This window comes from Dipteris shenzhenensis, chromosome 17 (assembly GCF_047967505.1).
Source record: "Dipteris shenzhenensis isolate YYH24624 ecotype China chromosome 17, Dip_SZ_1.0, whole genome shotgun sequence".
In the NCBI taxonomy this organism is placed as follows: Eukaryota; Viridiplantae; Streptophyta; class Polypodiopsida; order Gleicheniales; family Dipteridaceae; genus Dipteris; species Dipteris shenzhenensis.
This window is the reverse complement of record NC_141612.1, coordinates 35,246,106-35,271,165: the sequence shown is the minus strand read 5'-3', so window position 1 is coordinate 35,271,165 and position 25,060 is coordinate 35,246,106. Positions and strand designations below refer to the sequence as shown.

Here is a 25,060-nt window from a genome sequence, read left to right as displayed (position 1 = left end):
AAGATTCTGATTGCAGTGCTTTGAGTCGTGCATCTTGGGCTCTCAAATTTTAAGGAAAGTAAAAAACAGAGCACATCACATTGGGTTTTGGCCGTTGGGTTGGCCTTTAAGCTTGCTCAAAGGTTACGGTCATATTTAACTGCCCATTTTATATGGTTTTTTATTGCAAGTGACGATCTAATTCTTCCATGACATGCTTTAAGTCATGACTGATAATCTATTGTACATGGTATCACATGCAAGTGATGATTTAATTCTTCTGTGACATGCTTTAAGTCATGACTGAGAATCTATTGTACTATGTGTTCTCAAACAGATTTTAGATGGAATCTTAACGTTTTTGGGTGTTCCAAGAATAAAACTTGGGAGTCAGCATGTGAAGATCCATACAAAACCATTGAAGGACCAGATTGAAAATTGGAAAGAAGTAGTACAATCTCTTGAAGGGACTAAGTTCGAGGATTTTCTAAAGGATAATGATTACCTTTGATGGTCACCTTGGAACTTGGTCAGCATCATTCAGGTCCAGTGTTTGCTGAAGGAAATGCAAGTGCATGCTATTTTGAGCTGGCAGATATGCCTTGCTATCACACTTACATGCTTCCCTCATGTCATTATATTGGTTTCTAATTCTGTTTTCTAGGGCTGGCTTGCTCATTGAAATCCTAATTGGTGCCGTGCCATTAAAAGACAGCTTTGATTGAGAGCATTTTCATCCATTTCAATTATCAACAAACTCAAATTGTTATCTTGATGACGGCCTCAGCCACACCAATGTCAAATTTTGACTTTTGTCCTATGGGGTATTCGGGTGCATTTGGTCCAACAGATTGACTACCAAGCTAAGAAGCATTGGTTGAGGGCACTCTGCTTCTTTGGGAACTTTCAATTGTTACTGGAGAACAATCAAAGCTGCTGAGAATCCCTGAGCTCCTTATCAACCTGTTGGAGCGAATGTGTTTCTGCAATCTGAATCCAGGTTCTATCTGCTGAGCGATGGAAGGTTGTGTTGGTGGACATGCCTCACAACATGGCCCGTTCAAGCCATATAGTTGTGAGAGGAACTACAATTTGTTTTTGATATTTCTATCTTGTTTATTCTTGATGCATTTATCTTAATGCATTTGAAATGCCATTTTCAATCTGTCCAGCTGGCTAAATGTCACGACAGACATCATAATTCTTTAGTCATAACGAGTAACTTGCTGATGAGTTCTGTGTAGAATGAAGCACAATTATTACCCTGGTTTTTAAATTCATTGATCTCATCATCACATCAAACCATAGGTTGTGCCTTTTTGTAATTAAACAACTAATAATCATGTATAATTGACCGTAAGAATTTGGCTAGCTCATACGGATAACTCATCTGTAGAGTTGGGGTTGCTTTTCAGCTACATTTTTGAAGGCTCATTGTATAAGAGGGACTACAAGGAAACAGTCCTGTTTTGACAAGCAGTCGCACCCTCAAGACGTAATTTTGTGGTAGGTTTTTCCCTTTGTTGCTATGACCTAGTTCACACTCCTCTGGAGTTTTGATGAAAATTGAATGCGAAGACTTCCGATTAATTTATGTTCTCGCTGCCGGTGGAGATATGTGTATACTCTTCCTGTGGGTTTTCAAGGAAGAACATTTAGAGGACATATGCCATCACCTTGCTTTGGTTCAAAGGAACCATGGAGAGAATTTAAAGCGGTGTAAAGTTGGTAGGATCTTTAACACATTGACTGGCTGATCCTGCTGTTGATTGCCTACAAGCCGTTCAGTTTTGGGCCTTTGTACCGTGCCGTTGTTCTGCTTCAGTGACTCGGATGGATTGATGTAACACAGATGATGGCCATGGGGTTGCATCCTTGACTTGAAACCACTGATCCACAATTGCTCTAACTCACGGAGCTGTGGCCTGCTATATTTGCATGTTTATGACTTCTTAAATCCTAAGATTCCTCATGATTAACCATCATTGTTGAAGAGGGCTTATCTCTAGTTACTATATTATATCTAGTGACTATAACTCAAGCTCAACTCATGAGGAGAATCTCCAAGGATAGTGATACATATGGCTAACCTTTGCTCCTTTTTCAATGATTTCAGGCTAGATTGAAAACTTGGTGTAAATACAGAGTTTTCCATAATTCCCACAACACCCAAGGTGCTGGAAGCTAATGTATAGCAATTTGTAGGAGCTAGCTTGCCTTCATCCCTCCCATATACACGTTTGTTGATTACTCAAGTGTCTTGTTGCCTTAGGTTTTTAATCCTCATGTGACCCTTGGGCAAGCTCATAATGAAGGAAATCATGCAATGATGGTAGCCATGCATTCAACCTTTGTTTGAGGTTTATTATCCACACACTACGTACATGTAAAAGTATCTTAATTGCTCAAGTCAGCAAGCATGGTAGGATTTTTAATTAAATCACACTCCTAGTAGTCTCTACATCTGTAACTACTGTAAGTGTATAAATGATGGGCATTTGCTTATATACTCTTCAAGACTAGCATATTGCTAGAAGCAAAAATGAATGGATTAGGGAACCTATGACGTTTTTGCTTATTCTCTCTACCTTGTGCCTTTTATTAATTGAGCTTTCATTTATAATGAACAATGAACAACATTCTCGCATAGAAGGATCTATAAACTCATGTCAAGCTTGCGATAGTGATAACAAGCACGATCCTAGGAAAGGCAAATGCTTGAATTTTATCAACTGTGTACTATGCAATAATTTATACAAAAGTTTTCAAGAAATTATATTAGCACGTTCTCCAACTATTGTATTACCTGAATTCATCTTGAAGCGTTTGAACAATATATCTTACTCATGTGATCCTTGTGAATACACCCAAATGTTAAGATGTGTACTCCCTTATGGACAAAGGTTACTACATGATCAACCTGGACCAACCTGAAGCTATCCAAAAGCTAATATTGAGCGACTTGTGAAGTTGTGGACTTTAGGTTGGCAGTGAGGCCTCAAGTTCGGGTCCTCAGATCCAATTTAAAAGGCTACTCTCTAAACATATGAAAGCTATATGAGAAAATGCAAAAACACTCCTAAGCAAGTTGCATCACAAACTCCTTAGAGAAATTTGATGTATCCACCTCGATCACTCAGGTGAAGATTGGCGATCATTGGGGAATAGGTGAGAAAAGGCTTATCGGTAAACAGGTGATCTATATGCGAGACTAGAGGACAGGGCCCAGCACAAAGAGAAGACCCAGGCGGGTTTGACATTGATATACGAGGTAAATTGTGCTAGAAGTGAAGCCGCTTCTGTGCTTGCTTCTGTGCAGCGTTCGTCTACTCTACCAAAACGATTCTTCATATTTAACAATTTCCAGGTTGATGCCCTGCTGAGGGTGCTGCCCTAGCACTCGCCCTATCTACCCTTCTGGCTTAGGCAATATCGGGAAGAAATTGATGGCGAAAACTCTTGACCACCTGAGCTAGCTGCTGCCACAATAATGTGAATTGTTGGTGCCCACAGACATTGACTTAAGAAGGAGCCAGTAATCGTCCTGGTAGAAAGTAGCTGCTTTGCATAATCACAAAAAATCCACCGTATGATTCAATTTCTATTTACCCTTAATGCCTGTGGTAGAAAGTAGCTTCGTGTGGTTGTGGATTGCGCTTGGGTCATCAAGGAAGCATCGCGTTCTGGTGTTGATCACAGAGAGCTTGACGTTTGGAATAAGAAGAGATGTGTCGAAGATAATTGTAAAAATCATAATATGATGATTTTAATCAGGTCCTCGGCCTTGCCTTGAAATCGAAAGAGAGAAAGAGAAAACGTGGAAATTAGAGAAGTACACAAAAAGAAGAATAAGAAATGATTTTCGCTCACCCACCGTCAATAAGGCTACCACTTGAGTGGTAGGCCAAAAATGCATGATTCTTCAATGATGTAGACCTACCTTTGCTTCCTGATGAAAAAAAAGCCAGTCCAATTTTGTTATTTCTGATTTTGCCATAGGGAGAGAAACTATAATTTCATCAACAATAAGTCTACCTTGGCTAAGTTTTTAGTACGCCGCCCCAAAAAAAAACAAGGTGAATGATATAATAAATCATTCGTAAGGCATGTCGGAAATCCAAATAACGAAAGAGAGCGGAGATGATGAATTGAAAGGGTTGAGGGGGAGAGAGAGAGAGAGAGAGAGAGAGAGAGAGAGAATGTGGAGGAGAAAAATAGCAAGAAAAAATCATCATTAAAAAAAAAAAAACATTTTCGCTTTGGAAGCAGGCCTCACCGTCACTAAGGCCTCCCCATGGCAGGCCAAAAAGAAAAAGTAGTGTTTCACTTATTTAAGGTTGGTTACCCACTGAGAGGCTTCCATCCCTAGGTGGCCCACTGAACCAATAGGGGTCAAGTTTTTTAACGATGGGCAAGCGATGGGTGGGCATCTCGTTACATACACAATCGCCCATGACCAAACCTTCCAGTCCTATGTGGACTCCAAGTCCTATCCTCTCCAAGCCCTTTTGTGGCTTGGCTACAAATGATGGGCACCCTTCAAATCTGCCAATCACTTGTATGTTCAAGGTCTCGCACATTACAAAACCGTTGGGCAACTATTGTGCCATGTGTAAAGGGGTGCCCATGGGGTGGGCACTCAATTTTTTAAAACCCACGATGGGTAGCTAGTGTGCAATGGGGTGTGTCCATTTATGACATCCCAAGACTCTTTTTGGGTGCCCACATTGGGATATACTTAGGCAGCCTTTGGCAGTGTGTAAATAGCCTAAGTTTGGTAGGCAAAAGTGAGCGTGAAGATTATGCCACATGGATGGTTAGAAGCAATCGAAGTGGTCGCTCAACAAATCGAGGACACGTGGATTCAAGGTCGATCTAGCCTCGTCATAGTGAGGAGATGTCCATTGTGAACAACCTCAAGCTCTACTTACGCCCGAATTAATCTGAGACCAAAGTTCTACAGCTCAATCTCAAAGGATCAAGTTGGCATCAAATAGGGAGAGAATCCAAAATACAGCTGACTAGGAAGAACTGTGGCCTTTCAGTGGACGCATCACACAAGAGAGACAAAAGGCAACCGGCCCATCCACAATAATGCAGCAAGCTTAGTCTTGATGTGGAACACTCTTTATTGCAAGTGAGACCACTACACTCTCCGTTGTAGCCATGCAACATCTCCTCCTAATGATGAGCCTTTCGTATCCTTACAAGACTCAAAGCTCGTTTGAGAAATGGGCTCGAGGGGTAGATAAACACATAAGCAACATCGTTTAGGACCAAACTTAGTAACATAGAAGCTAAAATAGAGGATATCAATGACTCTTCAAAGAGGCAAAGCAAAGGAGAATTTTACGTTTATTTGAAAAAGATGGTCTTTTTGCGCGATGGTTGTTGAAAAAATTCATAAAAACAATGCTTTTATGAAATTTTGCCGACAAAGTTTTTTTGGAAAACGGGCACAAACACCCACACTTGGAATACCAAAATTGCAAAAAATGCATTAATTTTTTAAAACCAATACAATAAGGGCCTATGCATCCAATGCACATGAAAGGACCATGGCATAACACATTTCAAAATCCTAAAAAGGTACAAATCACATTGTTGCACAAACATACATGCCACTGATCCTACAAAGAACAGTACTCATCCTCTGATCCTACATCTTTAGATGCACTAGAGCCTAAGCTTTGTGCAATAGAAGTTGAAGATCCTTCCTCCTCTAGGCTGTCCACTAGAACATTCTCTGAGTCAACCTGGGCAAGTTTAGCTGCCACCCTCTTTTTTGCATGGCGTGTCTTGGCTTCCATTTTTTCACTACATCTGATTAAATGTCTTTGGAATTTTTTGGGATATTATGTATCGTGTCTCCTTTGGCAAATGCCCGGCTTATGTTAATTGAAATGCATATATCAAAATATCTACCTCATCCAATTGTAGAGTATCAATTCTTGGACAATTCTTTGTCGCCCTATTCCCTTTTTTGCCACACTTCCTTGTTACCACCATCTCGGGGTTATATCGACCCGTGAAAGCATCCATGGACTTGGTGAAAAACCAATGAACCTCTATTGACTTGGTGTTTGAACCTTCCTTTTCGACTTTCACAACTTCAGCAATTCAAAAAGGAAATCCACTAGGATCATATGTTGCTAACATAGCAACCATCATACCCACTGTTAAGTCCTCGATGCTACCACTCCACATTTCTTGAACCCTTTCCTTGGCTTTTTTGGACTTTCTTGCTCCAAGGTACATTTCTCTCTCCTCCCCAAGATAGTTCTTCTTTGAAGGTGCATGTAAATGTGCACTTAAAGAAGCATTCATATGCGCATTTACAAAATCTTGTTCAATGCATTGTGGCCAACTAAAATCTGACACATCTTGGGGGTCATTTAGTAGGTGATTGATAAGTATTTGGGATGCAAAGAATGGATTCGACCATGTCCACACCACATCTTCAAAATACATTGCAGCATGCTGGATTGTTTCTCTAATCTCATTGACTGAACTTATAGGGTTTACATCTCTCCCCTCCTTCATGGCTCGTTTTTACAACTCCCTCACTGATTGTAAAGGTTGTGAGGGTGCCACATACAACTCACGATCTGGAACACACTTCAAGAACTTCAATCCTTTGACTGGAACCCAAGTCGGTGATGTGGAATAGAACTTCCCCCACAACAACATCGTGCCTTCTTGATCTTTCTTCATTTGAAATTGGTGTTAAAAGCTTAACTCATTGAGCTTCTCAATATATCGATCAATTTGCTCATTGTCACCAAACACAAAGCATCTGAAATCTATCGTTTTTTCCATGTTTGCAATTCCCCATCCCATGCTTCTTTCCTTCTCAGCTTTATTGAGAACCGCCTAAACATCTGATCAATATGGTCATGTGTGTGACCCACTATAAGGAATCCTAATTTCACTTTCAGAAATATGCCTTTCTCCACAAGCATGCAAAGATATGCCAACACAACTTGATTCTTGTTCTCTCTCGATGTGTTATCAATTTGGACATACGACACTTTTGGAAGAGGTTGTGTAAGATTCCTCGATGCATAATTAAGAATGGAAACTATGAGATTAGGATCATTTTTTACATTTGGTGTCGTAAGATAAACCTTGGGGATTAATTCACCATGGTAGATCATGCATCCAACCACATGATATGTGATGAAGTTCTCCTCTTTCAAATCCTTGGGCACTCGTTTGTAGTGTGGAAGATTGGTCTTCTTTTGATCCATCCCATCAATGATGATGGTTATGTACTTATCAGGCTGTTGGTAGCTCTTCTTGCGATGCTTTGGTAACTTCTTCCTTTCTAGAGCTTGCATTTCTCGATGCATTTGTAACTCTCCGATTGCTTCTTTTGCAAATATAGAAAATGATTAGATGTTGCAAGCAAACCATTTTTATAAAAAAGAAGCAAATTTTCACGGCATCATTACACACACCTCTCTCTTGTCCTTGACTTCTATTATGCAAGGCCTTCAAGTCTGCGCATGTGGCACAGACACCAAAGCGACAAAGCTTTGGTATCTTCACGTTGTTGAATTCATTCTTCCAAATCCTACAAAAATGTTGGTATGTCACGTACTCGTCACCTGCAGTAACCATGGCATCCTTGTACATGGAATGGATCTCATGCTTGGAGAAATTATCCGGTAAGTGCAACTGGTCACTATTTCGAAGAGCCTCAGCATGTTTTTGCTCAAAGTCTTTCAACCATGGGCATACCATATCGCCATGTGGTCCAAGCACTCTCATTTGTCCTGTTGTACAAATGTGGGGGTCTCTATAGAGGCGAGCCTGTGATCTTTTTAGCCTTTCATTGCCAAGACAATGTGCAAGTCTATATGCTTTGCGACAAACAATCCTTGAACTGAATGAGTACTCAAACACAATTTTGTTCATATTGTTTTCCCTAGGTCTTACAGACCATGCTAAATAAAAATTTTGATCATCTTTATTTATTTCAACATAATTTTACTGTAACACCCTTAATTTTGCAACCCCAAAAGTGGCTAGGCACATTCTGCTACAACAAAGAGTATTGCAAGTCTCTTTCAGATGTGCAGTGTCTAGCATTATACGAGCTCTCCCTCTTGTGTAGCTAGAACTTTTTGGGTCCACATTCATTGGTCTTCCCTTTAGTCTCTCCTCAATAGACGAGATTGAATTCCGCTTCCCGTTTTGTGATAGCCGAGACAGTCATTGAGATCCATCTGGATTAGATGTCCTTTGTAAGAAATAATTTCTAGCTCCAAAAACAAAACAAAGAGAGCTATTGAATGAGCTTAGACATGGACCACATACTTGATAACACTTGTTGACCTCTCGTGCTTGCTTCGACATCTATTATTTCATTCTCTTCAATGGGAATATTAGGTCCATGGATTTGAGTACCTAGGCTTCTATGTCCACCATCATGCTTAGGTGAAGGAGTAGGAGACACATCCAAGGTGGCAAAAGAGGTTCCACCACTAGTACACGATACATCCAATGTAGCAAAGGAAGCGCCCTTGGAACTATGAGAAGAAGAAATTGAGATAGATGTAGTGTCGAACAAACCTCCCATGCAGAACTTTGGCAAGCTCCAAAGGGAACGCCCCAAAAGTGCCATGCAACAATGAAAGGTGGAAATTATATGCATGACCATAAAAGTCAAGGTTAAATTTAGGGTTTTGAGCATAGAGAAATTTCTAAAAATAGAAAATATTCTCTATAAACATGAGATTCCCACATTTGTTTCTCATTTGCTTTGATTGCTAGTCTATCCAATTTACTAAAAATAGCAAGAAACATTTCTAAAAATAAATTACCCTATATTCTACCCCAATCCCTTCTTGTTAGTTTCTCTAACCTCTCCATGTCTCCCTCTACCATCTACCCCTCTCAACTCTCTAGCTTTGCCAGGTAAGCTCTCCATCTCCTCATGCAATTTTTTAATTTTTTTTGGACTGAAGGGAGCTTCTTCTTCCTCGCCATCATCTTCTTCTTCTTCCCTGCCACCTTCTTCTTCCCCGAGCTCCCTTGTCGATTCTCCTCCCCAACCTCTTTTTGCCTACGCTCCCGCGGATTTAGGGAGAGAGGGAGAGAAGGAGAGAGAGGGAGAGGAGAGAGAGAGAGTTAGGGAGTGAGGGAGAGAGAGAGTTAGGGAGAGAGGGAGAGAAGGAGAGAGAGAGTTAGGGACAGAGGGAGAGAGAGAGTTAGGAAGTTAGGGGGAGAGAGAGAGAGAGAGAGGGGGGGGGAGAGAGAGAGAGAGAGAGAGAGAGAGAGAGAGAGAGAGAGGGGGTTTGAGGGAGAGAGGGTTTGGGGGGGGGGGGAGAGAGAGAGAGAGAGAGAGAGAGAGAGAGAGAGAGAGAGAGAGAGAGAGTTGGAGAGAGGGAGAGGGTTTTTTGGTAAGTTTTGTTTATTTTTTGTCGATTTCTATTAAAAAGCGAAATTTTCTCTTCGAATTATGAAGTTATTTTTAGTGTTTTTGAATTAAATTTGAGAGAGAGAGAAAGGTGTTTTGGCCATAATTTTGAAGTTTTTGCAATGTAGTGTTATTACTTTTCATGCTTTTTTGTTTTTTATTCTCTAGTCCAAAATCATGTTCCAGTAATAAGCATGTTGACATCTTTTTCCATGAAGAATGTAGATGTTAGAAGCTCAAAGTCTTTTTAGAAACCATCAAGCTTGTTATACTAGCTTTTGTTTTTTTCAACATGAGATATTCTCTCCATGATATCTTAATGTTTTGACATTCTTTATGTCTTTTGTAGGTATCATGTTGAACAAACAAACTTTCAGAGAAATCCGTGTCTTTGGAAAGCCCACATCGGAGGATGCTTCCACTAGAATCCAAAAGATAAGGGTGGAAAAGAAAGGCACCAAGGAACAACCAAAGAAAAGTGCCAAGGATCCAAGTCTTGAGGACAACTTCAATAGATTTATGATGTTCTTGCTCCGTTTGATGAAGGTTCATTGCAAATTCAAAAATTATGGGACATAGCGGAAGTACACAATAACATTGATTCAAAATGGACCATCAAAGTTGACACTGATATAGAAGAGATGACTTTGTTGCTTCCAAAGACACTTCCCACTGGAAGATCAGTTTTTAAGCCAATAATAAAGATATCGCAAGAAGTGAGTCCAACGAGGAAAGTGTTGAAATGCTTGGGATTGATAACAATAAGAAACCTATTTCTTGTATTGTTATGGAAGAGAAGTTCTCTTTGAAAGCGGTTACTCCACCCACTGTAGCGGAACAATTAAAACAAATCAAAGAGGAAGGGAAGGTTAGTTACTATCCATAAGTAATTTCTAATTTTCTATGTTTATGTAATTTCTTTTGAATACTATGAGAGATTCAATTTTGTTTTGTGTCTAGGATCTTATTTATCACTTAACAAATCAAATTGTAGAGGTTGATGAAATAATCAAGGAGATGGAGGTATCAACTTCCAATAGTGATTCTGAGGAGCATACAAAGGAGGGTTATGAAGAAGATACTGCTATATCACCAATCAAACCAAGAGGTTCTTATTGAAGCTGAAAAATTTGGCTCTAATACACAGAAATTAAGAGCTCCCATGGGTTTACATGGATTGAGAGCACCTTCTCTTTCAGGCCATCATGGATTGAGTGCACCCCCAAGTGGGCATGGTTTGAGCACACCCCCAAGTGGTCATGCACCACTCTTGAAAAAACGACCTCTATTAGCTGCAAGTGCATTTTCTCTTGAGTCTTATGAGGATGTTGTTGAGGAGACTCCATCTATTGCACAAGGGAAAAAATGGAGTAAACCGGGATCAAAGGCTCCAAGGAGAGTACATCCATTGGATATCATTGAAATCCCAACCAGTGGTGAGCTGCAAGTACCAGGAGCTAACATTGGAGATGGCACCTTAGAAACACAAAAAAATAGAGTCCAAGCAAAGGTACAACAAGATAACCTTTTGGATCGACAGACTTACTTCACACATTGGTCATGTTATCAGACCTCCTATTGATCCTAGGACTAGCCTTTGGCCATTTGAGGTGCGTGCAATACAACCTTTCCATATTGAGAATTTGAAGTCACGAATGAAGGACAATTCGAATGCACAAGTTGTGAACTACATTGTGCCCGTGGATCCAAAAGATTGTCCAAACAAGGCATCTTTTGATCGTCAAAAAGCAAATGATTATAACTACTTTATTCTTGGAGGCTCCAATTCAGCAGAGGCAAAAAGGCAGTTGAATATTGAGTTTCCGCACAACTCTCATTGCAAGACATGTAATTGTACAGTTTATGCTGGTTTGACTGATTTGTAGGCAAACTTACTAGCTTTTAATCACAATAATGACAATGACTTGGATAGAACAGATTTGTTTTTATCACAATGAGTTCGTTACGAAACTCAATAAGGAACGTTCTTTGATCACTCTAGAGTTTCTCTTGTCTTTGTTGAATGAGACTGGGATTTCTGCAACAATCAAAGATCCGTCAAGGCCAAGTGACAGCTTCAAATCATGGGATAGGATGTTTCAAATTACATTTTGTAGTGAAGAAGTTTGGGATTTGATAAATGTAGTTTTTCCAAAGTGGGAGAATTTTGAAATAAAAAAGCAAAAAAAAATCATACCTAAAGGATTCAAGAAAGGAACCCAGACCTTGAAGGCATTACCTAAAGAAATTCGAGCCACAACATGGAAGAGCATGTAAGGAATTAAAGATGAGATTCTAATTAAGTCTGTGCTTGGCAGAGTGGTGTCTGGGGATCTCTCTTTGGATGAAATGGGCAATGAATTTGATGAGTAAGTAAACTTCTCTTCTTTGCATCATGTCTCTCCTTGATTTTACATTAATCTCTTTACAAATAATGTTTCTCAATAGACTTTGTTTCAACTGTAAAAGAGAAAAATTTTACAAGTGTTTTCAATGCAAGCATAAAATATACATGAGAATGTAGGAAGCAATGATCTAGCAATTGAACATGCCAGACTGGGATGCTGTTCGGGAGGAGTATCCAGAGAGCAACAGGATGGACTGCTTGGCTCCATATTTCAATGTATTCAAAACATGGTATGTCAAATTTGGTATACATATGCTAATGGAAATTTTCTTTTGAATTGTAGATTTGAATGTTATAAAATATTGAGTTGTTATTTTGACAACAACCTTTAGAAAAGAGGCAAGAAGGGATTTGAGAGTAGTATGATGCCTGCAAGCTTTAAGCAATTGATTGACCAAGCTGCAAAAGAAAAAGAGCATCGAACTCGACAACAATCTATCACTTTTAGTGATGACATGTTAGAGTTTGACAGGGGGGAAAACCATCCACCAAACTTTTATCGTGTGCTCAATGGAGATTGCAATGAATTGTTGAAGATAGTTCTAAAAAATGAGTACATGGTCATTCCAGATATACTATATGGATTTAATGTTCCCGGATCCCCCTTTGATGAGGTCCCTTACAAAGCAAAGGAACTAATGAGTCTTCTTGACCAGTTCATGTCAATTATGACAACAATGCTTTGCCTGTCGTAATTTTTCATTCAGACTTGTAGTTTGGGGCAGTGATGAGTGTCATCACTGCCCCAAACTACAAAGTCTGAATGAAAAATGGAAACCCAGACTGGGGAGGGTGATGAAGACGAGGTGGATGACACATATGGGAGAATTGAGTAGACTCTAATTATGGAATTGTATTGATAGTTTTTTGTATTTGAATGGTTTTAATAGACAAGTGTTCTCAAGATGTTTTAGAATCCATATGCTTTGAATGTTTTGAACATTTAGTTTTTCCGATTAATTTGTTATTGGGGATGGTTATGAAGATGAAGTAGATGACACATATGAGAGAATTGAGTAGACTCCGATTATGGAATTATATTGATAATTTTGTGATTTTGAATTGTTTCAATAGACAAGTGTTCTTAAGACATTTGAGAACCCATATGCATTGAATGTTTTGAAGGAGGCATTTACATTTTCCCATTAATTTGATGATATTTTTTAATTCTATGAAAGTTGTATCATGTAGTTTTTCTATTGAAAATAAAAGGTCAAAGGAAGGAAAAAAATTACAGACTTCTTGATTTTTCTAAATACATTGATATTGTGCTCAGTAGTCGAGACCCTTCATAATTTGCCAGCATTATGTACCAAAATTGATAGGATTTTAAAAGTTTTGAAAATTCACTATGCAAAATATGACCTTTTTCTGAAGAAGTTATAATTTTAATGAATTTTTTAGGGAATCTTAAAATGGGTACCAATATTATATACCTGAATTAGATGTTGCACTATTTTAAGTGCAAGGCTAGATTCTGTGTTTGAAAGTGCACCAATCTGACGGCTAAGGTCTAATCTCAATTGACTTAGCACTTTACGTACATGTCATGGCAATGAAATTACATGCAGTGGTTGACTTGGCAATTGATTATATATATATACCTTAGGTTCTAGTGGAGGGAAGGTAGCAGATCATTCCAAAGCCACTCACAAGCTTCGTTGGCACACAAAGTCTTGGAGCCTAGCTTCATTGAACCTTGACAATGCCCTTCCCTCAAAGGAAGCAATGTCCACATGGAACCTACACTTAGAGCCTCAATTTTCCCCAAACATTTCAATTTGAGCATGTTTCTAATGTGGCTTTTCTTCTCCATCTTTTGGAAGCAAACAAACAATGAAGCTAGTGCCTTTGTTTTTTTCAATTTCATCGACTGTCATTACTTTTGAAGCTAGTAAACCATTTGTATTATGTATGTTAAATAGAGATTGGTGTGCAAGTGTGTTTTTCGATTGTGATTGCATACTTCTCTATGCTCTACAATCTCTATGTGGTGCCTATGTGGTCGTGTGTTTTTAGATTGTGATTACACACTTCTCCATGCTCATCGATCTCTATGTTTTAGTGCCTCTGTGGCCCATGTTTTTGTAATGTGCCTCTCATTTTATTGGATAGTTGTCCATTTTCTACATGGATGTAGTAGCAAGCCACGTCTTAGCTATGTGGAGAAAAGGGTCATCTTTGTGTTGGGTTATAGGTACTAGTGATCTGTCTTACTCTTTTGGATTCAATAGGACAAATAATAATCACAAGTAGCAATTATTTATAAGTAAATAAGTTATGTTGTTGTGAACCCAATCTTTCCCCTCAAAATTGTGATATAGTATCCAATAGATGCATCAAATGTCACGTGACCAACAACACATAGGAGTGCATCTTCGTTCCCCTCTAAAAGTGCCTCCAATAGGCATGGTTGGATTGAAGGATGGTGACATACTAGCATCTTAGAATCATCAAACTATGACCATTGCAATACATCTTTATGCTCCATGCACTCTTGCATTAAGTGCGTGTTCAATTCGTTAAACCTTCATAATTGTGCCTATAGAGCCATGAGAGTATTGCATGCAACTTCATCAATCATATTTTTTTGCAAGTATTGAAGTTCTTGAGAGTGAGCTTTTTTTCATTATAAAGCCTACCCACTTGATCTTCCATTGTCTCTCATGCTCCCACCACTACATCTAAGATCATCTCTTACATTCTTGCAACATCCATTCAAGGCAAGTTTGTGTGTTTGTCATCTTTATACAAGGAGAAATCTATAGGGAGAAGTCTACTAAGAGTTGTTTCACAAAGGAGAAGTCTACTAAGAGTTGTTTCACAAAGGCAAAGTCTACTCGGACTGCTTTCACAAAGTGAACAAAGGAGAAGTCTATTGGGTCTCCTTTCACACTTTGTGTGTTTGTCGTCATTCTATAAGGAGAAGTCTATTGGGAGTCCTTTTGCACTTTGTGTGTTTGTTGTCATTGTACAAGGAGAAGTCTACTAGGAGTCCTTTCACCATCTTTGTGAAGCACATATAACATCTTTGTGAAGCACACAGGCACATCCCCACAATGGGGCTCTTCACCATATACATCAATGTATGTGTCACATGCTCAAGCTAGGATCTCTGGGTGCTAACAATTAATGATATTCCATCTCCCATGCTTCTCAACAAGCTGAGAACCTAAGGTAGAGTGCCTTCACCTTCTTTGTCTTCCCTTAGATTGAAGTTTCTCCTCTCCATTTAGTGGCTAGATAGACAATATGTCATGTTTGGATGCCAAGCTTCTAATGTCCTTCCAATGAAAGCCAGTAGGATTTGCCTATTATGAGATTCATTGGATTTTTTCCGGCAAGCATTAGAGGTGCAATGATAATCTTTTGTAGGCACTCAAATCATCCATGAGTTTCATGAGCGTGCTTCTCTTCTTCTTGATCCTCCTTTGCCTACTCTTTGGGTTCCATCATCGCGATGTGACTCGTCTCTTGACATTTCAAACAACTTGTGTGAAGGTACATGCTTGTGTATCTGTGGTCATAACTTACGTGAATTGCAAATGGCAGGCACATTATTTTTGGATGCATATAGTCAAGAACATGGACAAATTTAAGATTAATCCATGGAGCATGTAACATTCACAATTCAAGTACATGTAACATGTAATATGACTGCATGCAACATGATGATGCTATATGATAATGCATGACTATATTAGATGATAAATGATGACAAATGCATCTATACATGTAAAAGTGATAGTACCAATAGTAAATAGCTAGTTTCTTGTTTTCATAGACTAAAAAGGTTTTGTCATCATTGCATGAGGGGAAAATATGTTCATGAATGTAAATCATACAAAAGTGCACATGATTACACGAATATATAATCTGTATTTCCTTCTTTTCTACATCCCTTGACTTCCTTAATTGGGTGCTTAGAAATAGTGGAGAATCCACCATGACAACATGTGGTAACATTGAGATGGCTTGAAGGCCTAGACCACAAGTGGTGTGATGTCTTGTCTATATATGGCTTGAATGCATCTTTGGTGGTACCAAATGATTAATGCAGTCAACCAAATTTGCATCAACCTTGCATATGGCATATCTATCATGATACGAGACAATAGCCACCCATCGAGTTGACCCATTATAGCAATTTCGATGCTCGACATCATCCATTTCCAATTGTTTGACCTAATCTTTGAGCTCATTCTTTTCTAATAGTTTGACTGGGGCTCAGGTGCCAACTCGATTGATCTATATCATGGATTGATTGCTACCACATCATCAACCACTTGGCTTAGATCCCCAACTCAATCCACTCCATCAAACAATCGACTGTTAGGCCAACTCACATAAAGGCAACCTGAGACCATCAAATGGCTTAATAAAGGAGGTCAACAACATTGTCTCAGACTTGTGTAGGCACCCACATGACACTCCATGCACATGTTTCTCTCATGGTAAACTCCATCATAATACATTGAAGTATTTCCTTTCTCTCCTATCTTGTGTGAAGGGAGTGTGCTTTGTTCAGTGTTGGTTCACCATACTCCCATTTTCTACTAAATGCATGCTATGCTAATATCAAATATCACTACATGCTCCAATTATTGGATTCAATCAGATGATGTATTATATACCATTAGATTAAGATCACCCCACTTTTTACCAATTGATTCCCTTGCTGAAAATGTAAATTACATCATTAAGGACATAGGGATAATCACTAACTCTAACCCTAACGCTAAGGGGTAAAAACATATATATTGTAGTCTCTTTGGAATATAACATGGTATAGCATGGTACTAGAACCAATGGTGTTCTATCCTTGGTAGTGAGAGTGTAAGCCATTGCTTTATCAAGGCAAGAGACCTTCTTCCTTCCACCAACACACAAGCCCTTTTTCTCATGCATCTTCATTCTTTGTTAAGCACACCTTGTAGAGCTCATCTTATCTTTATTTTGACTGAAAAAGCTTAGGAATCCTAGAGCTTGAGCTACGCTCTATTGAGTGAATACGTGTTCTTATGATTTGTTATGAACATTAATAAGTTATTTGTTTAAGTTACATAGTGAGGTTTTTATGAAAGGTTCTTTGAGTTTTTGAGTTTCTTTTTGTAAGGTTTTGTTGAGAGAGTCTCAATTAAAAGAAGCACAAGTATACAAACACCCAAACCACATGTGCCATGTACATCTTATTGGATGATGAGATTCTCCATAATTGCGACATCTAATAGAGATCAAGGATTGTGTTTGATTCTAAGGCTTCTTGTAGGCATTGGAGCCTTTTCCTTTTGTCTCTCTATGAAGCCTATCAAAATGGGCTTCCATGATATGCTTTCATATGATAACTAGCCTTGGGATAGTGACTACAAATACATGAAGAATGAACTAGGACTCAACTCTCCCATCACTTTTTTTTAACTGTAACCAAACTGAGAAACCTAGTTTCTTAACCAAACTTGTACCATTTGACTTAAACCAAATCCTCCCATCCAACTACCACACTCCTTTCATTCTCTCTCATTCCTCTTCCTTCCAACTCATTTCTGAGCACCATTTCAAATTTTTCTTTGCTCCAGCCCTCTTTTCAAATTTCCTGCTGGCTCCTGAGCAGAAGCTTATTTCTGTATTCTCCCTCTCATGGGATGGAATCTCATGCCAAAATCTCATCACTTCTCTTCTCTACCTACATTTCCTTCCCATTTCACTCTCATTCTTTCAAAACTTTCAAGATTATTGAATGAGATTCAACCTACCTTCTCCTTTCTCTATTTTGGGCACTTCTCCTTCAAATCTCGCCACTTCCTCTCTCATATGAGATTCTTCCATGATCTGAAATCATTTCATTCAGGAAGACAAGGCAATTAATGTTCAGAGCAAGCCATGAATGATGCAGGGTGTTTGGAGCTTAGAAGGAGCTACTGGACGAGATTCTTTGAGAAAGGATCAAAGAAGATTGAGTTTCACGCATTGTAGTTGTTGATGCATCAAAATCAATCTTTCTTTTGCCCATCTCTCAATACTAGTCACTTTCCCTATTGCAATCTCTAAGGCTGCATGATTTTGAGCCATTTGTGAAGGTTTGGGGTCCATCTAGATAGCTTGTATGGAGGTTCAGGTGAGATAATCGTTGGAACAATGCAACACAATGATTATGATGAAATTTGTTTGTTAATGATGTAACTTTGAAGAAACAATTAGTTCATAGTTCATTTTGTGTAGTTTTACTATCAATAGTTTTCTACATAATATTGCTTGAAATGGATTTTGAGATTTTTGGGAGCATATAATTTGTTTTGAAGCAAGAACCATCAACTTCATCATTCCTGGAACACATTTGGGACCACTGAGAGGGACAAGTTTGATCACATTTTTCTTTCAAAGAACCTTGCTCCAAGAATCACGTATTGTTCATTTTTTTTTTGCGCAAAAAGTAGTGCTAGTTATATTACTTGAAAGCGAGAGTACAAGAAGGCCTGAAGGCCAGCGGGCTGTAATCACAAAACGGATTCAGCCCGAGAAGTCAAAATGCTAAATACAAGCCTCTTAGGGCATAATCATCAGAGAGTGGACAAATAGCCACGGTGGAGGGGCGTAATGCCACTGAAGACTCTGAGTGGAGTGCTGGAAGAATAACTCCCGGTGGTCCCAGTCGCGAAGGAAATGTCGTCTCTTTTCCTTCCCTACCCGGGACTCTCCCTGAATCTGATCCCATTGACCCTTGAGCGTGTGAATGATCATGCTCCAGATATCTGCTAGGGTCTGGGTAGTAGAAGTAGTCTGAGCTCCTACAGTCTGAAAGCATTTGGAAGTCCAGATATGCCAGCCTGTGATGCTCCCTATGATCTCCCAAACTGGGTGCCGAGGCATCGCTCCTGCATCTGTCTCTGTCAGATGCCATGGACAACTATCCATGTATGCCCAAGTGGCCTGCGTGATGAAAAAGACGGGATCCTATCTAGAGAACTCATAGGCCAAGTGATGTCCCGGCTCCAGTGCTGCACCAACAAATGGCTCCCCAAGTGATCGATCCTAGCTTGGGTGTAGCCCTAGCTAAGATCCCCATGATTCCCTTCAAAACCATCTGTGCATGTGAGCAGCTCCAAAGGCAATGCTTCAGGGACTCCTCCTCCTGAAAACACATCTGGCAATGCCCCTCCTGCCCCATCTGTCTTAGCCAACTGCCAACTGGAAGCCCCTTGTGTGCCACCATCCAAAGGAAGTAGGAGATCTTCCTCGGATGCCAGCTAGCCCAAAGAGTCTTCCAGAAAGTGCGAAGAAAGACCAAGGATATCCCCTGGGCATACCACCTATGTGCCTGTGTGGGTAGCCCACGCTGGAGAGCCCCAAGAGCATGCCGACCCGTGCGTGCACTATAAGAAAAGAAGGGGGTAGGGTTCTTTGAGTCTCCGATGGTGGCCAACACCACTCCCCTGGGTCCCACGCCACCTCTGACAAGGAACGGCCCTCCCATATCCAGAGTCTCCAATCCTGGTCCTGCATAATCAGGGGGTCTATATGCCAAGTCTTCTCTTGCAGCCCTATAATGCGAAGGCATTGCCAGGGAAGCTGGGGGTCGATCACAACCTTTCTGCTCTGTAGGCGACTGTCATCAGTGATGGAGAAGAAGTGTACCGAAGAGTCCGAGAAGAGGCCTGCCACCACCAAAGGAATGCCTCGTAGAGTGAACTGTCCTAGCCACCTCTCGTCTCCTAGGAAGAGTTGTCTGGTGCCTGCGGGAATCCTCCAACCTGCAAAGATGGTAGCATCAATCTCTGCTCGTCGAGCCTGGATCCCACGTCTCGTGCCTATTGCTGTTGCTAGCTCGCCTGGGCTTATCTAACTATAGACGTCCCTCCAAACCCAAAACGAGCGCGCGGGCCCATGCGCCCAGAGTGCCCAAGGGATATGGGATCTCTCTCCTCTCGACAGCTAGGGGAACCTGGGAAAGGCTGTGTCGCAACTTCCTCCAGACCGAAATAAGGCTACGGAGGAAGGGGGAACGGGGCTGAGTCAAAGGAGCTGAAGTGAAGATCCATCGGATAGAAGGCTGCCAAACACCCCCTCTCTGGGGAGTACACTCATTGAGACCATGCTGTAGCAAGAGCTTCCACGTCTGTCCTCCTGGGGTCAGACCGCGGATGACTAGCTTACCAAGAAGTGCCTGACTCTGCAGCTCTGGATCTATGATGCCGAGGCCGCCCTCTGCCTGGGGGAGGATGACCGTCTGCCAGGCGACCCTAGCTCTGGGGGTGCCGGAACCGTCTGAACTAGACCATAGGAAGTTCCGCACCAGTCTCCTCAGCTGGGCTACACAAGACCTCGAGAAACACCAGTAAGAGGCCACATACCAAGTAGTGGCAAGAAGGACCTGGTTGACCACAAGGGCCCTGCCTACCAAGGAAAGCTGAGCCGAGCTCCAGAAAGCAAGCTTCTGTCGTATGGAGGCTAGGATCGGTAAGAATTGCTGAGCCGGTGTGATGTCCAAGCCTACCTGGAATCCCAAGTAACGTGTCGTCTGTCCTCTAGGGATCCAGCGAAACCCGAGGAAAATACCCCACTGTGAGCTGGCTCCCGGATCCGTAAGAAAACCAACTGACTTATGCCAGTTGATTTTCGCCCCAGCCGCAAGGCAAAAAATCTCTAGGGACAGTCTCACTCGCTCCAGTGACTCGACATCATCCTGCACATATAGGGCTGTGTCATCTGCATACTCGGAGTCCAGCAGCTTGGCATCCTCTCGAATAGGGAGACTCATCCCGCGAAGACCAGTGGTACGAGCTCGAAGGAAGTGTGTCATGGCCTTCGCAAAAAATAGGAAGAGGTAGGGCGCTAATGAATAGCCCTGATGCACCGAGTGCTCGAGTGTGAATCTCTCCCCCATCCTACCGCTAATGATAACCCGACTGGAGGCCAATCTGTAAAGGCTAGCAATACCTCTGATCCACTCGTCCAGGAAACCAAACCGAGCGAGTGTACCTTCCAAGAAGGACCAGTCTACCCTGTCGTACACCTTCTCAAAATCGAGAAGGAGTATGGCAAGGTGTTGGCCACTGTGCTGGGCCCATTCCGTCGCCTCTGAGAAAGTAAAGATGTTGTCCAAGATGCTGCGATCTTGGACAAAACCAGTCTGGGTGTCATGAATCAAGTCGTGTAGCAGGGGGCCGATGCGACTGCTGATCATCTTGGTGAGGATTTTGTAGGCGGTTGGGAGGAGGGTGATTGGGTGCCACTGTCTGATCTCCTAGCAATCCCCCCCCTTTGGGGATGAGGCAAATCAGGCCTGACGCAAGGCTCTCTGGCATCTGCCCACTAGAGAAGATGTGCTGGAAGGCTAGAGCAAGGGCCAGTGGATCTACTCCCAGAAGGTGGTGAAGAAAGCTCTAGAGAGGCCATCCTCACCTGGGCATTTCTGCCCATCAATAGCACTCACCGCATCCTGCATCTCTGCAACAGTGAAAGGTGTGAGAAGGTTGTCACACATGCTGGGCTGCATGAGTCTCGGTGTAGATCTCCACACCTCCTCCCTGCAAATGCGGCCAGAGGGTCTGGGGGCTCCTGCTGGAATAATGATTTGTAGAAATCTGTTGCCAAGGCCCGCACCTCATCTGGATCTATCCTGACACTACCATCCTGCGCCCTAAGAGACCGGAGCTGTTCCCCTGTTGACCTCTGTCCATGGGTCCTGAAGAACTCTTTGCACATCCTGTCGCCTTTCCTAGCCCAGAAGGACTTGGAAGCATGAAATGAAAACTCTGAGCGATGCTGGGTGATCTCCTCTAGCATGGCTCGGGCCCAAACCTCCTGCTATCTGAGCTCCTCAAAGCGTGGAGAAGACTGCTGCATCCTCTGAATTGAGGCGAGATCACGTCTGAGACCCCTCTCCCGTGCCCAACACCGCTGTGTCTGACCTGAATCGCCTCCTACTGGCAGATGCAGCTAGACTCAGCAAGCGCCTGAGCTACCTGTGCTGCCATATCCCTGGCAGGGTCCCACTCCTGCTCCTAAAGGTCTACTATCCTGCTATGAATTGCTACTCTGGTGTAGATGGAATCTGGGATCCGGCATGAACGTGGAGGTGAGGCTTGAGAGGCCGCAGGACTAGGATGGCTGGGGCATGGTCTGAAAGTGTCGTCCTTGGAACCACTCCTGACTCTCCTCCTCTGCCAAGCGCCCAATCACTAACATAGAAACAGTCCAGCCGCTCCAGGAGTCTGCCTCCCTCCCTCCTGTAACCCCAAGAGAAGTCCAGACTCCCAGGCCATCTACGAAAGGAAGGCTCCCTCCAACTGTCCCGACCTCCCACTGCAAAGAGGAAGGAGTCCCAATTTGCCTACTTTGCCTGAGCTATATCGAGGAACTCTGGGCCCCGTCCCTGCTAATCCTCTAAGGTCTCAAGGTTGTTGAAGTCCCCTCCTACAATCCAAGAGTCCATCTCTGGCAACAGGTCTATCAAGGATCTCCAAAAAACGGATCTACGTCTGAGATCAGTCGGGGCGTAGATATTGAGGATGCTAATGCGGGATCCCTCAATATGCAGGCCCACCCAAAGCGCACGTCCTAGAATCAAAGTCCAAAACCAAACACATGTTGAACTAGAGAAGCGTCGATGGAGGTACAGACACCCCCGCTTCTCCCCTGCTCGCCAATCAAAGGTTCCCAGTAGGTGTGGGAGCATCCTGTGAGGACCTTCCCACAAATACTGGTCTGTGAAGCCGAAAGCTTGTGATCCTATAGTAGGAGCACATCTACCTTTCCCACCAAAGCTGGCTGGAGCTCTTGTCTGAGCACCATCTTCCTGGGGCCACAGGTGCCTGATGAGTGGAGCCCGTTAACGTTCCAAGAGATAATGCGTAAACTCATGAGGAGGAAAGGTGGGCCACAAATAGCTGTCTGCTTGCAGTCGAAGTCGAAGTGGTCGGAGGATGTCCTGTGTGGAGACGAAGGCGCTTCTGTGAAGGTTTCGAAGGAGAGGTCGGATCATCGGACCCATCCTCTAAAACCTTCAGCAGAGGGGAAAGGCCCTTCATCCCGTGGTGGTAAGCTCTCTCTAACCAGCTCGACGCCTCTGCTAAGGAAATGTTATAGAAGCCCGCAACCTCTGAAGTCCTCCAGGGTTGAAGCCCTTCTGCGTAGGCCCACTCCAGCGGTGGTCTAATAATGACCAGGAGTCGGAAACATTTGGCGCTGTGGCGCCAACGCAGACGAACATCACCTTCCTGCCACTGCTCCAGAAGAAGCTCCGCTGCTCTGCTACCAATCCAGTCCTGCACCTGCTCCTGGGTCTGGTCTCGTATCGTCTCCCAAACATTTTCATTCGTCCATTGCTCATTCCCTTCACTAGAGATAGTGAAGGAATAGTTAGGACCATCGTGTGGAGCTAGAATGGACACCTTACCCTCTGCCCCCTTTCGGAGGCAGAAGATGCTGATGTCTAGGCATGCGGGAAAGGAGCCAATACCTGCTGCATCCAAGTAGTCCCAAGGACCTGCTCAGTAAAACTCCAATGGAAGAGCTCTAGAAGCAGCCCTTGGGCTTGGGGACGACGATGAGGAGTCTGAATCGGAGGGAGGGGTGCTGGCCACCTGTGGGGAAGGGCCTATCCCCGCCGTCGGGCCCGAGGGGATAGACGAGGGTGAGGTCTGTGCTGGCTTCGGAGCTGCAAGTGGCACAGGTGGAGGGGGGGATTCCTTCTGTACCATGCTCGAGGAAGAGTGTGGCGCAGGAACCACTGGTGCGGGGGGGGGATCCTGGAGGGGGTGGGGGTCGGAGAGTCAAGGAGGAGGGGAGAGGGGGGGGAGGGCAGGATGAGGGATGAGGGGGAGGTTGGCTGACCTTCTCCTTTCCCTTCTCCTTCCCCTTACTAGGCTGCTGATGAGTAGGGTTCATTTGAGGGGGCTCTTGTTGTGGCTGGGAAGGTTTTTTGGGGCCTGCTTTATTGCCCTTCCGTTTTCATTTGACTTTCGTCCAGCCTTCCCCTTTGGGAGGGGATGTCGCTAACTGGAGCAGAGTATCTTGAGATGCCTAAACGGGGGTCTTCTGAGGTTCTGTACCCGTGAAATGGGACATGAGCGAGCCTGGTGCCCGAAGCCATGGCATCTCAGACATTGGTTTGGGTCACCAGTGACCAAAATGTGCTGCGTCACCACACCTGTCTGTCTCTATCTCGAACTCTGAGGGGATGCTCTGTGGATCAAGGACTGCCACTTTGACATGTGGTACCCCTTGGGCTGCTGCCGCATCAATGTAGGTGTCCTACATAGGCCAACCAAAGTGCGCCCCTAGGTCCTTGATGATCGGGCGAAGCTCGGTTGCAAGACCTGGGAAGATAAGGGTAACTAGGTGTCGAGGAATACGAAAGCGGGCATCGAAGTCCGCTACATTGAATCCCCTGTACCAAGGGACCATGAGGATGATCTTCCCACCCACAGAAGTAGGGGATTGCCTGACCATGTTGCTCGCAGCCTGTGCTAAGGAGAGCTTAAGCCAGAAAATGCCACGTCCCATGAGTGCAACCTCCTCAATGTGACTGTCCTCGAGGTAGAGGGTGGACTGCAACCAGTCCCTGATGTTTGCTCGTGAAGGGGAGTAGCCAATGACCCTCCCATAAACTGATGTTTGGGAGAAGTCCGTGGCGGCCTACTTCACCAAGGAGACTTGGTGCTCTGTCAATGTGACGCGATAGGCTGATGGAGGGGGGGGTCCGTCTGGGCCACTGGTTCCGGGCACGTAGCCGCCATATCACTTGACTAACTGCGAACTCCCGAGGTGGGGAAGGGGGAGGAAAAAGAAGGGGGGAAAGGGGAAGCGGGGAAAAAAGGAGGAGAAAGAGAGGGGGAGGTGAGGTGAGCGAAGCGGAGCGAGGCGGGGGGGTGAGGTGAGGTGGGCGGGGCGGAGCGGGAGGCAGGGTGAGTGGAGCGGAGCGGGCAGGTGGCATGGAGTGGAGTAGGCGAGGCGAGGTGGGGTAGGTGAGCGGAGCGAGGGTGAGGTGAGCGAGCGGGCGGGTGGCGAGGAGCGAAGCGGGACGGGCGGGGTGGGTTGGCTGAGCAGAGCAGGGTGGAGAGGAGTGAGGCGGGGCGGGGTGAAGGAGCATGGCGAGGCGAGGGGGAGGAGTGACCAGCAGAGGAGAGAGGATGAGGAGAGGGGGAGGGGGAGCATGGCGGAGAGGAGGAGGAGCGTGGCGGAGAGGGGGCGGCTGGCTGCGCGGCAGCAGCTAGTGGAGGGAGAGGGAGGGGCCGCGCAGCAAGCGAGGG

General features: G+C 43.4%; 1 protein-coding gene across 1 annotated transcript in view; it reads left to right on the top strand.

Moving 5' to 3' along the window:
* The window catches only part of LOC147892039 (uncharacterized), a 52,051-nt gene extending 50,826 nt beyond the window's left edge, over nucleotides 1-1,225 (top strand). The window contains exon 6 of the mRNA XM_087388117.1: nucleotides 317-1,225. Coding sequence (XP_087244243.1) covers nucleotides 317-490 — 174 coding nt within the window. The 3' untranslated portion in view covers nucleotides 491-1,225. The remainder of the gene's footprint in view (nucleotides 1-316) is intronic.
* Nucleotides 1,226-25,060: the final 23,835 nt, after the last annotated feature.